The sequence below is a fragment of the Sinohyriopsis cumingii genome, chromosome 15 (genome assembly GCF_028554795.1).
Source record: "Sinohyriopsis cumingii isolate HCF-2022 chromosome 15, ASM2855479v2, whole genome shotgun sequence".
Lineage (NCBI taxonomy): Eukaryota > Metazoa > Mollusca > Bivalvia > Unionida > Unionidae > Sinohyriopsis > Sinohyriopsis cumingii.
Genome location: NC_142975.1, coordinates 33719102 through 33732814, shown reverse-complemented (window position 1 = coordinate 33732814; position 13713 = coordinate 33719102). Strand labels below are relative to the sequence as shown.

The 13713-nt window shown below is 34.0% G+C and overlaps 1 protein-coding gene across 2 annotated transcripts in view; it reads left to right on the top strand.

Moving 5' to 3' along the window:
• The window catches only part of LOC149781577 (uncharacterized), a 39580-nt gene that overhangs the window by 17873 nt on the left and 7994 nt on the right, over positions 1 to 13713 (top strand). Inside the window, exons 2-3 of one of the 2 annotated variants that reach the window (XM_089935618.1) lie at positions 1319 to 1445; positions 6379 to 7049. In XM_089935618.1, coding sequence (XP_089791744.1) covers positions 1319 to 1445; positions 6379 to 7049 — 798 coding nt within the window. Of the gene's footprint in view, positions 1 to 1318; positions 1446 to 6375; positions 7050 to 13713 lie in introns of both variants that reach the window. The other variant, XM_089935617.1, reaches the window with a different exon arrangement.

Here is a 13713-nt window from a genome sequence, read left to right as displayed (position 1 = left end):
TTTCCAATCCATATACCATAAATTCTTAAAGCGACATTAAAAATCCAAATCACACACACACGCTCTTTACTAGAGATCAGGTCAGAGGCTTCCCCTGAGTTATAATTAGGTTGTGAACGTTTGTGGAATATTTTTTTTTTTATTTGATCGGTTTTTACATTGTCAGTTGTAAAACCATTGTTTTTCATAGCTTTCCTAAAAACATGTTGAGACTTATATTAAAAAAATATGACTATGGGGTATTAGTAGGACATTGTACAAAAAATAAAAGCAAAATGAAATGCATGTGGAAAACATGATAGAAGATACAACATACACAAACAAGAAGACATTAGGATGTTATCATCAGATATATAGCATAAAACGTTTATACATAAAACAACTAATATGGTATGAACAATTAGAAACATAATGTGTCATTTATCACAGGTCATAAACATTAAAATGAATCTATTGGAGATCTTACATATAAAGCTCATTTGATCTTAATAAAAGTTTGAAAAGTTGGATGTGGATTGTAAATTGGAGGGCATTCCATGTCCTGGACCTCAACAACCTAAAGGAATGGCTGTGATATCTTCCAAGAAGGACATCCTGATATGGTGAGAAAAGCACACAAGTCTCTAATGTGAACTGGTTTTTTAAGTGTTTGGGATTAGTCTCTAATGTGAATTGGTTTGTTAAGTGTTTTTGGGAGCCAGGTCATGCATGATGTTCCACATTAGGCAGTATCATTTGTACATCATCTATTTTACGATCTCAGTAAAATTGAACTGGTTGAGTTATATCAACTATGTGACTTTGAAATTATGTGCATGCTACAATTTGGTTTTTGGTCACATTTCACCAGATATTGGAATAATAAGTGAGAAAGGACAGCATTATGCAACATTTCCCATGTATGGATTGGAATGAAAAAATTTCAACTGTTTCAGCAGAACTATTTAGTTGGCCAGTTGCTTTCAGTAGTTATTGTTTAAAAGTTGAGTGCATTTATAAAGTAATTGGCTAAGCAGTCAAAGTTTTCATACCTTGAAATTGTCTTACTTTTGATGTTAAGAGATTGATTAGTATGAGAATTGTTATTTGCTATCTTTTTAGCAGAGAATATGAGCATAGCCATAGTTTTTTAATAGCTGTTAAATTTCAGGGGAAATGTTCCATGTAATTATTGTTTATTGCCATGAACCCAAATCTGTTTTACATGATACTGAAAAAAATGTACAGTGCTAACAAACTTGACTCTCTTCTGTGTCCATGAAAGCTTCTGGACTAAATTATATTTTCTTGTTTTCTTTGACAATGTTTTTCTCTTTAGAGTGCAACGTCAAGGATTCCTGGATGTTGCTGATATTGGGGTCAGAGAAATTCGTCTGCTGGTTCTGCAGTCAAGGACAAGATACATTCCGAGACCTCTTGTGGATCTGCCGCCTTTCCCAGGTCAAGTATGTAGTTCTTATTACACTTTTCTCCATTTTGTGTCTTTATCAGGTTTAATCTTTGATCCCAAAATGTTACCAAAATTTCATAAAGCACATTTTTACAATATCTTTCTTTTAGTTAATTACATGCCCTTTGTGTATTTCTGTGCATACATACTTGTTAATACAGTATGTTTGTGTATATATGCTTAGTTCATTGAAATGAATTCCTACATTGTATTTTAGCATGATCAAGTACTAAAAATTTACAGAATGATTAATGTGCTATTTGTTTTTGTATTGTTTTGACACAAATCTGAAACATAACTTGAATTTATTGACCATGTTTTAAATGTTAATTCGATTCATAAAACAGATGGGTGATCTACTTAATCATACTTAAGGCATGAAATTAATCTTAATTCACTATGCAACGGTTAGTGATTTTGCTGATGGATCATTACAACCCAGCCATTGCTAATCTGTTTGAGCCATGAAAATTACCACCAGTTCCTCACATAACAGTTCAGAAGTGGTCACAGGTTGGTGTTTCCTTTAATTGTTTCACAAATCTTTTTATTGTTTTAACTGATTACCTGTCAACATCCTGCTCATGATGAGGTGCATTTAGTGCTGATGGTCCAAATGAACAGGTGCGAAACCACTCATCAATTAATTTACGGTGATGTTGTCAAAACAGTCTTCATGTGGAACTAGCCTGGTGTACTGTCCCCAAATATTTATTTCATAACTACCATACATACTTGCATATAAGCTGAATAAGTTAGGAACAAATAAACACCTGGAAGAAGATGGGGGTTATCATCATCAATCTATTTTTTATGTTTTGGCTGAACAAAATCATAATTTTTCACACAGTAGGAAGCTGCAGATTTGTCTTTTGTTTTCTGACAGCAGTACAGGCCAGTTAATCATTAAAACCCTGATACTGGCTTGGGTTAAGAGGGAATTTCGACCGGCAACTATACCAGTACTTTGATGTGTAATTGCCTTTCACTCCATAAGCACAGTTACCATAGTTTTGTAAAATGGGATGTAAGATCGCTTACGTCTAAACAAGCTGCAACTTAATTTTTATAGTATTAGCTTAAATTTTAATGCATTATTTCTGAAATTTAATTATTGTATTTTGGAGATATCATTAAAATTTAGTGCATTGCACACATGAATCAAATCTAAGGGATGTACGTCATTCAATGGAATGTACTTCATTCAGCGCGTGTTCAAACCAACAATGTACTTGCGCTGGCACCATTATGTAAATATGCTCACTAGCCTAATTGTGACCATTGAATCAAACCCTAAATTTGTTCACTGTTGTCATACTGGAATCATATTGTAATGGGTTTGGTATCTACAATTACAAGGCAAAAGGGAGAGGTATTGTTATAGCAACCCACGAATGCTCAATTCTTGTCATTGTCCGATGAAGTTATAAACAAATCTGAATTAGGTCGAAATAATAGGAAAACAGAAAATTTTAAAAAATTCATAACTTTTCAAACAAATTTATACCATTTCTATGTAATAATCATACATGCCAACACTGAGAGAGGTATGTTATTTTTGTTAATATAAGTTTGCTGAAATAAATGCATTTAGAACTTTCCGCATGCACCTTGTGATATTGTCTCGAATTTGTGGGTCGGCTTATATGTAGGTCATGCACTTTATGTTTTTACCTATTAAGTTTGGAGGGAGGTTTGGCCTAAATGCAAACGGGTTTATATGTGAGCATATACAGTAATAGGAAATGATACACACTGTAGGATATTAGGTTAATAATGACCAATCAGGAAAGTTCACATTCGCCGACTCTACAAATAGTCCAGAAATATGCTGTATAATATGCTTTACTACATATTTTATTCTTGAAAATATTGTATATTAAAAATTGTAAACATATAGAAGAATTTACATGGAGCACAGTGGTCACTGAAATGGCAAAAATTAGATGATAAAAGAATGTGATTACAAAAACAATCAAGAGATAAGACTCAGAAAAAATTCAAGCAATGCTGGGAAAATAACACGAAGTCTGAAGTGTAACGCAAGAGTGGCTGTTGTATTGTGCACTTCATGAACTGAGTATTTGGAAAAATGAGAAGGGTTCACCATTTGCGAGTCGTGTTCGTGAAATTTTTATTATTTTGAGTTATTTTTAATGATTTAATGAATAATAATTGTTGAATTAGAAGCTGAACTGGTTTCTGTTGATATTATTAGGATCAGTGAAATTTGGACAGGATCAATGCACAAATTTATTTTTATGATCCTATGTGTTAGCAGAAAAAATCCTAATTTTGAGCCCTGTATACAGATCTGTGCATGCATCTTGTTATGCAGTTCCTTGTAATCTCATTGAAATAAAATCTTGTCATGTGAATGAGGATAGTTGTAAGAGACAGGGATTGAGGATAGTTGTAAGAGACAAGGATTGAGGATAGTTGTCAGAGACAGGGATTGAGGATAGTTGTAAGAGACAGGGATTGACGATAGTTGTAAGAGACAGGGATTGAGGATAGTTGTCAGAGACAGGGATTGAGGATAGTTGTAAGAGACAGGGATTGAGGATAGTTGTAAGAGACAGGGATTGAGGATAGTTGTCCGAGACAGGGATTGAGGATAGTTGTCAGAAACAGGGAAAAATATTCCACTAGAATGTAATTGCAAACCTTGACAACACAACGGCTCAGTTGTTTTGAGCACTAGATAAATTTCAGTTTAAGTTACAAGTATGATTTGTGGCAAAAATGAAAATGCTTGTACAATTTGGCAGCTTTTGCAAGGCATTATGGATAATTTTCTGCAAAGGTTTGTGGGTATAACTGGCAGTGTTGTACTTTCACTAGTTCACCTGCTGTATCCAAATTTCTTTTGGAAATAAGAATCTAATACTGGTTTGTGTTTCTGTGTGTGTGTGTGATTTGGATTTTTAACGTAGCTTTAACAACGTTTCAGTCATCGCTATGATGTGTGTAGTATGGCAGTTTATAGTGATGTCTAGCACTGAGGCATCATGTCGCAGACATGTAGCATGATGTCCCACCCAGTCACATTATCCTGACACCAGGCCGACCAGTTCTAACACTAACCTCTTAATGCTGAGCACCTAGCAAGGCAGCTGTTGATACCATTTTTGTAAGTCTTTGGTATGACTCGGACAGGGTTCAAGCCTGTGAATTCCCATGTCCAAATTGGGCGCTCTAACGACATAGGCCAACAGAGTGGTCAATCTAATACTGGTAATCTCTTGTAGTAAATGATGCATATTGACTTGTAAAGATGGAATCATTTGGTACTGGAATTAACATTTCTCAGGCAGTTGATTCTGTTGAGCTGTTTCAGTTCTCAAGGTTTAGAAATATTCTTTGAAGTTAGCAAAATGTTTTTTATCTTACATGAAAACTGGATGGATATATGCCCTTGACCATGTTGAATTATAGTTCAGAGGACATCATGAAATAATTCTTTTCATGATGATTGGTCAGGGTGGGTATGTCGGATTATTTGTGGATGAAATACTGTGCAAAATGAAATTACCTCCTGTCCTGCAGATAAAGTAACTTTGAAATGCTGCTGGATCTGTTTATAATTAAATGTTTTGTTGTTCATATCATTTTTAATGGATCATCAGATTTATATATGTAATACAGTTAAGTTTGTAATAAACCAAAAATTACTTAAAACATAAAATACGAAGGAAAGAAAATGATGGTGTGCTTAAAAATCATAACAGCACTATTTTAATTTATTACCATTGACATTCTAGGTCTATTACTTTTTGATGATTCATCAATTAATGATGATTACACCGGTAGCTAAATTGTCACTGTAGACTGATACAATTACAAATTCACAAGATGGCTTGTAGTTCTGAAAGCTGCAGATTCATTTTATAAACTCACAAGATGGTGACAATTGGTCCTGCAGACTGTGATGCATTTATAAACTCACAAGATGGTGACAATTGGTGCTGTAGACTGTGATACATTTATAAACTCACATGATGGTGACAGTTGGTCCTGTAGACTGATACATTTATAAACTCACAAGATGGTGACAATTGGTCCTGCAGACTGTGATACATTTATAAACTCACAAGATGGTGACAATTGGTCCTGCAGACTGTGATACATTTATAAACTCACAAGATGGTGACAATTGGTCCTGTAGACTGTGATACATTTATAAACTCACATGATGGTGACAGTTGGTCCTGTAGACTGTGATACATTTATAAACTCACAAGATGGTGACAATTGGTCCTGCAGACTGTGATACATTTATAAACTCACAAGATGGTGACAATTGGTCCTGTAGACTGTGATACATTTATAAACTCACAAGATGATGACAATTGGTCCTGTAGACTGTTATACATTTATAAACTCACATGATGGTGGCTTGTAGTCCTGAAGGCTGCAGATTCATTGATAAATTCACAAGATGGTGACAATTGGTCCTGAAGCTGCAGATTCATTAACTTACTACTTACTAGACTACCAGTTCTGAACAAATGCATTAACTGTCATGATTTTGACACAGCCTTTAAGACTCTGAGTGGTTCCCACATCAAAATGGTTTGAACAAATCTTAGTATTAGTTGGTGGGCTTGGAGATGCCCAATCAAATGATACATAGTAAGGAATTACAGTACTATACTTTAGGCACTGCATCCAAACTTTTTTCAAGTCAATTGTTTAGAAGTTACATCAATGAAAAATTGAAAGTAGTTGCAGTACTTTTTGAATCTCAAAAATCAGCTGGTCATTTAAAAGGTCTGGTAAAGATTTTCTTTTCCCATTAGTCCGACCTGAATATAGCTGGCCATATAAAGATCATCTGAAAGTAATTTCACATGTTGCTTGGAAAATTTCTGATTTTCTGCAGTTTCCTGCTTATTTTGTTCTTTTTTTGTTGATTTTATCAGCAGGAATTGGAGATCGAGGAAAAATCCTTACATAGAAACCCTGCAGATGTTGTCCCCTTCAGAGTAAATTCAGAAGAAATCTTAAATGAATTATCTCCTCTTCCTGTGATGTGTGACTGGTGTCGTAGGAGAAAACCTGTGAAGTATGACTTGTTTGAAGAGGAAATTCACAAGAAAGGAAATGTACTTTTAACAGGTGTAACCACTAATGAAAATTCCACAGTCTGTACAGCAAAACAGCCCTTTGTCCAGTGTCAAGATTCAACGAATTTAAGTCACACAGAGAAGTTGTTACAAACAAAAATTACCAGTCCATTCGTAAAGTACAGGAGTTTCATTAATGATCTGCCTGGAAATAAGTTAAATAATCCTGTCCATATGAAAATGGAAACTCATGATTCAGAATTCTCCAATGACAGTTTTGATCTGATGGAAATTGAGGAAGGAGGAGACAACCCATCAGAATCAAATCAAGCTGAAGGCATCTCATCTATGTCAGAAATGTTTGTTGAAAGGAGAGGAATTACAACAGCCACATCAAGTATTTGTAAAGGAATGGATAATTCCACAGCTTTGATAGGCATTGAAGCAGGAGACAAGCCATTAGAATCCACAGGAAATACAAATGCAACCCAACAGTGTTGTCCATTATGTCAAGAGAAATTTGATCCAAGGTATAAATTTGTCTTTTTTGTTATCTTGCATTATACATGTATATATTATTTAGATTCCCGTCAAAACTATATCAATGATCTACATACTGCACAAGCCATTCTTCTCAGTGTACAAAAAAGGTAACCCAAATATGTTGTTTCATAAAATTTAGTTGTTACATGGGCACAGATTTGAATCCCATTTATATTTTGTTGCACTATTGGGAATTTGACTTTAAAAAGATTAAGTGCTAGACAATATTTTCATGCTCATACATTTACCGTGTTAGAAAAATTTAAAACGATGGTAAGGATGTTTTGTTCTCTTGTTTATGCATCAGATAAAAAAAGAAATAATAGAAACCGTCTGTTCCAGTTCAGTGAATAGCGGTTACGTGTTATGATGGAGATGTAGACTTTCCATGCAGATCACATCTATTTGAGTTGTACAGTGTGTCAAAACAGAAATAAGTGCAAGTCAGGGTTTGTGCAGTCTTCACTATTGTGCAGTAAAACCTGTCTTGAGCAGCCTCTGTTATGAGTGACTGCCTGTCAGTTACAACCACATTCATAATGCAGAGATCAAATTTATTATATAAATGCACTGTCAAGAGCAGTCATCTGCAGAATGCAAACAGTGACTGAGTGTTTGGCATAATAAGTTATTTGACATTGCTATGAACAACTCAGTCACAAAAGAACAGGGATAACCTCATGGCCTTTATTTAATCCTTTGTAACCATGACCCTTTGGGAGTATATGCAACCAAAGTGCAGATTGCAATAACAACACTACAATGAATGTAACAATATTACTATTAATGATTGTGTGACAGGAACAGAAATAAACATAACTGACCTTTTTATTTAATCCTTAAGTTTGTAAACATGACCACTTAATGAGGTTTTTTAAACAAAAAAGGTTGGGTCTGGCTACAAGGTTTCTAAAACCTACATGTCATGATGGTAGCATCACCTGCTACAGACCATAAACTAGACTAAAGTACATGTCATTTACCACCATTTTAATGCCAAATGCATGTAAATCCCCAATTATGATTTAACATTCCATCTTCAAAGGATACAGTCAAGGATGTACACAGACAGTTCAGTGATTTGTATTATTTCTTTATCATTGGCAAACCCTTATAACTGTGATAATCTCATAATAAGAAATCTTTAAGGTCAAATTGTTGTTTTAGTCATTGAAGTCTATCCATAATGCCAGGGGTGAATGAGGTCTTTGTCTTTCTCTTAATGAGTGATTGATTGTCATTGTAACGGTTCGTGTTGTTTGATGTTTATGTTACAGTTTTTAAAACCCACTATCCAAGCCATTGTCTGTTTGCCACAAGTGCAGGCAGATATATGCTTTGGCTATTGAGTTAATATCTTTATGTCTTCTGTAAATCAAGCCTTTGACTTTTATCTATATTAAAATTTATATTGTTTCCTTATGGGTTAATTCTGTTGTTTATTTCATTCATTTGTACTTTTACATATGCTTATATTCATATTTACCTAAACTGCTTACTCATACACAGGATGAACAGGTGTTAATAGAGCTTACTGTGCAATTATTACGATTGACACATTTGAACTAACTCTGAAAGTTATGTACATGTCAAGTTAACCTATGGGAAGATAAAGAAATATTACCTCGGCTTAATTTTTCACTTCCTATAGTAATATATGTACATGCACAATTAATCATCAAATATAAATATGAATGTTTTATGAAATATGTAAATCTTAATTGCTATAAAATATTATTTGGAAATGAAATGAATGTAATATTTTATCAAAAGCTATGAATAAAGAATAAAATGCATGTACATTAATTGTGGGTAATTTTCATTCTTAGGGTCTGTTGCATTTTGACCATGAAAAAACTGATCATCTTGCACAAACATGTTAGAGGGACCACCAGTCTTAAGAGATCACTATTTGCTGGTGATGAAGTGGTCTCTGTATTATCATAATTATCATTAATCTGTTATTAAGTAATTGTTTTTTTTGTTGAGGGGATTGTTCTAGAATAATAACAATAATGATGGTGATGATGACTTTATTTCATACTTAAGTCCATAGACAAAAAAACCAGTAATTTCCCCAAGATATGCCACAAAAATTACAAAACAGTATTAATGAAACAAGTTGCTCCAATGATCAATTATTGGTAAATTATGACAGCAAGCGAAGTCAAACACTTCTGTCAAGATTTTGTTCTTACTACTAGCTATTCTCCTTCTAAATGAGTACATGCATGCATAAGCGCACCCAGTTAGCAAAACACAAAGACTATTGACAACATAGCTATTTATGATGTTTGTTTGATAATAATGTCTTATACCCCCAAAATATTGAAAATGCATATTGCAGTTTTAAACTGAGTGAAAAGTTCATGGTAAAACAGTATCTATGAAAAGTAAATGGAAAAGATGACTACTTTCCATGTCTTTATTTGATAATTTTTTGACACTGTAACCAAGGCAACTGGCACGTGAACACAAAAGCTGATGTCAAAAATAAAAGTTAAGCATCTCATACATGCAGTATAAAATAAGTTGGAGAGGGGTCAGAAAATGGACCTTATCAATATAGTCCTTTGTCTGAATACCAGGAATACACCATTATAATTAAAAATAGGAATAAATCATTAATCCACTGCCACATGAAGAAGAAATTTAATTTTTACACTTTTCAGTACTTCACCAAAATTTGACAGTCCAAAAGATTCACATTTAATTTTGAATGAACTCCCCAACATGGCCTTGTAGAGTTCAGAGTTCATCAGTGACCATTGTGGTTTAAATGAATGAATACTATAGTGTGAACAAGCCTGTGCATGTTCTCTGGTGTACACATGTATGGGTTTCAGACTGGTTGGGAAATGTTTTCAAGTGCATTTTCTAGAGAAGTTTTAACAAGCAAAAACAAAATTAAAAATTATATATACAGGTATATCATAAAGTGACAGATGAATGAGTGTCTGTACCTATTTGCCATTACAATACTGTAATCTTGGTACACCTGTCAGTTAAAATTAATTACATTGTATAGTCTTTGCTATGTTCTTTTGAAGTAATGTGGCCAAAATACATGGAAAACCATCTTTTCATCCAAACATAACACACTTTCAAATACGAAGTGATAGAGGTGGGGGGGAGAGAGAGTAACCAAGACAACTAAATAACCTCCAGGACAATTTTACAGAAAAGTAGAAAAACAGTTTACATGAGAGAAGGCAATGACGTATTTAATATTTTATATGATGCAATTTGATTTCTTATGACATGTCCTGTGGTAATGGTGCCCACTATAAGAGGTAGTATGACTATATATAGTCAGATGTAGTGTCCCTGAATGAGAATAGGGAAAATGTGTACTGCCCTAAAAGTAATTGCAGTTGTTAGCCAGTTGGAATTTGATAATTTATTGTGTGTGATGTGATGAAACATTTTAGCTATACAGTTCTTCCTAGGAATAATTTATACCAATTTTTCAGTAATTTTAAAAGTACTTTTGTGTTTTTCATGCATTTTCCATTGTGCTGATATAGAAATTTACATTGTTATAAAGTTACCTTTCCAGTGTATTAACCTTTATTATGTATCTTTGCTTTCTATCCCCAAATATCTACTAAGATACAAAATCATGTACATATGTATGCACACACACACACACACTCACATGTAAAATGAAAATAATAATGATATTTATGATCAACACTTTATTTTATAGGGTGACTCAGTACAATATACAGTAATACCTCATGCGTTCACGTTTCTGGATTCACGAATTCACGGATTCGCGAAATTTTCATTGGTACCCTCTACGTACATGTTTTCTTTATTTTATTGAATTGTACCTTCGTTATATGACTTCTGTGACATATGAAGTTTACCTAGTTTACCTTCCTGACAATGACAAAGAAAACATGAGGCATTAAGTTTACAGTCCCATTCGTTACTTGGTTTTACCTTACTGTGAGTGCAAAAGAAAACGGCAGCCAATGAATTAGTATAGGGGTAATATTAGTATACATGTACCATACTGTAAATGTGCTGGTGTGGCAAATACCCATTAGGCGATACTGTACTCGATTTTTACGTCAACCATTTATTTCTCTTTTTAAGGGTAATGTATTAAGCTAACTTTTAAATGAAATTAAAGTGCTTTGGGAGCATGATTTGGGTCATATTTAGGGTTTAAACCCTAGAAAAGAGCATTTATTAGCATTTTTAGTGACTTGTACCAAACATTCGCAATTCCTCCTGATCCGCGACTGGTTCTGGAACCTAACCTCGCGAATGTTCGAGGTATTACTGTACTAATCTCCCCTGAGGCCCTCAGGATACGGTATGTATAAAGGCACAAAGTGTATATCATACACAATAACTGAGCATGTTGGAGAACATGTATTTCAGTAGTTCAGTATTTAAAGTGACAACTTTCTTCAAGATAATTGTTATAAAGTTTTGTTTTGAACACATGTAGATTTATTTCTTTTCTGATATTGCTAGGACAGGCACCAATATATCAGTTTGATCCGGCAATGTGTAGATAGAGTTATCACATCGGAACCTTGGACAGCAAAGATGGAACCCCCAAATGTTTTTCTGTGTCAACATTTTTAGTTCTATTATCTTCAATATACAGCTCAAGATTTGGATTTTTGTTCACTGATAATCTTTGCCTAGTTCCAGGCAACAATGCCTTGGTTATTACAGGATTGATAGATATGTTATTTAGTGAAAATCAGTGTTCAACTTTATATAAATCGTTGTTCAGCTGTTTGTTTAATATTTAACATTTGAATCAGAAAATATGCAAACTAGTATCATCAGCATATATCTCTGTTTTTTTAATGCTGTACATACAGGGGCAAGTCATTTATAAGCAATATGAATAGTACTGGCCCTAAAATAGTTCCATGTGGAATGCCTTTGTTGATGTACATCAGCTGTGATTTAATGTTACCAATATCAACTTGCTGACTTTTGTCAGATAAGTATGATTTAAACCATGAGTGTGTGTGTGATTTGGATTGTTAACTTAGCCGGGGATCGAACCCACGACCTCCCGTATCCAAGGCGGATGCTCTAACCACTAGGCCACCGGAGCGGTAAACCATGAGAGTGATGAGTGAGAACATTTCAAGTTTCCATATTATGGTCAGCTAAATAAAAGGACTTCTTAAAGTCAAGGTATACAGTTCCAGCCAGTTCCACATTGTCCATTGCAAGCAACCAGTCATCAGTCAGTTTTGTTAGCATAGACAGACTGGAGTGGTTTCATCTAAATCCTGATTGGGATGGGTGAATTAAATTGTACTTTGAAAGGTAATCATTGAGATGTTTGGAAACATGTCTTTCAGACAGTTTGGATATGGTTTGCAGAATAGATATTGGTCTGTAATTATCTGAATTTCATGTTAAGCCATTTTTGTAAACAGGCATAACTTTGGCAGCTTTCAGTTGAAATGGGAACAGTGCTGTAGTGCTAAATAAAGAAGTGAGAGAACGTGATAAAGAAGTGATGGAACTCGTGTTACTAGATGCAGGAGGGTGGGGTGACAATGGAGAAGACAGAAATGTGTGACCTTGTGTGATTTATATTTTTAACGTAGCTTTAAAAAATTATTCATATTGCTACGATGTCTGCAATGTGGTAGTTTATGATGATGTCTAGCACTGTGGCATTGTGCCACACCCAGTCATATTATTCTGACACCAGGCCAACCAGTGCTAACAGAAATCTCTTAATGCTAAGTATTAAGTGAGGTAACTGCTAGTACCATTTTTTAAGTATTTGGTATGACTCAGCCAGGGTTCAAACCTGTGACCTCCTACATCTGCAACAGATGCTATAACCACTTTGACCACCACTGAACTGCAGAACAGTGAGCAGCAAGCACGTCAAGCAATTTTACTAGGACATTGCAACAAGGAGAAATGCTATCAGGGCAAATAGAGCCCATAAATGCTTGCAGACTATTGCTGGACAGTGACAAGAGATTCTCTGTTGAATGAATACAAGAGACAAGCCAAGAAGCGCTGAGTAGACACTAAATAAGGACTAAACTATGTACTTACATATATATACACATGTATGTATGTGTATATATATATATATATATATATATATATATATATATATATATATATATATATATATATATACATACATACATACACACACATTCATACATAGTAATATTTTGCCTTGTGTTTCATAATTTTATTTATATAGCCCTATTGCTGTAATTTAAAGTGTTACATAAACAGGTGAAATATTATCATGTAAAGCAACCATAAACGCATAAAAAGACCTAGGTTTACAATTTATGATAAAATTCTACCATCTACACAAAATACATAGATGTAAAATGTAAAAACTTAAATATCTTGGAAATTGTAGCCAATCAGTTGTTTTAATTGCCATATTTGAACTCGGCACATCAAAATCCATAATAAAAAGCATGTTTTATCTCTGAAGCAGACGACTTCTAAATAATTGTAGACCAGTGTTATTGGTCGATTTGGTGTCTTACTGTTTATGTTTGAAGTAAAATCCCTCAGAATTTTCAATATTTTTTTTTTACTTTATGCATTTTCAATTAATGTTTCATGATAAAAAAATTTAGCAGATTGAATCACACGTTTGTTATGCCAGAGTATGTA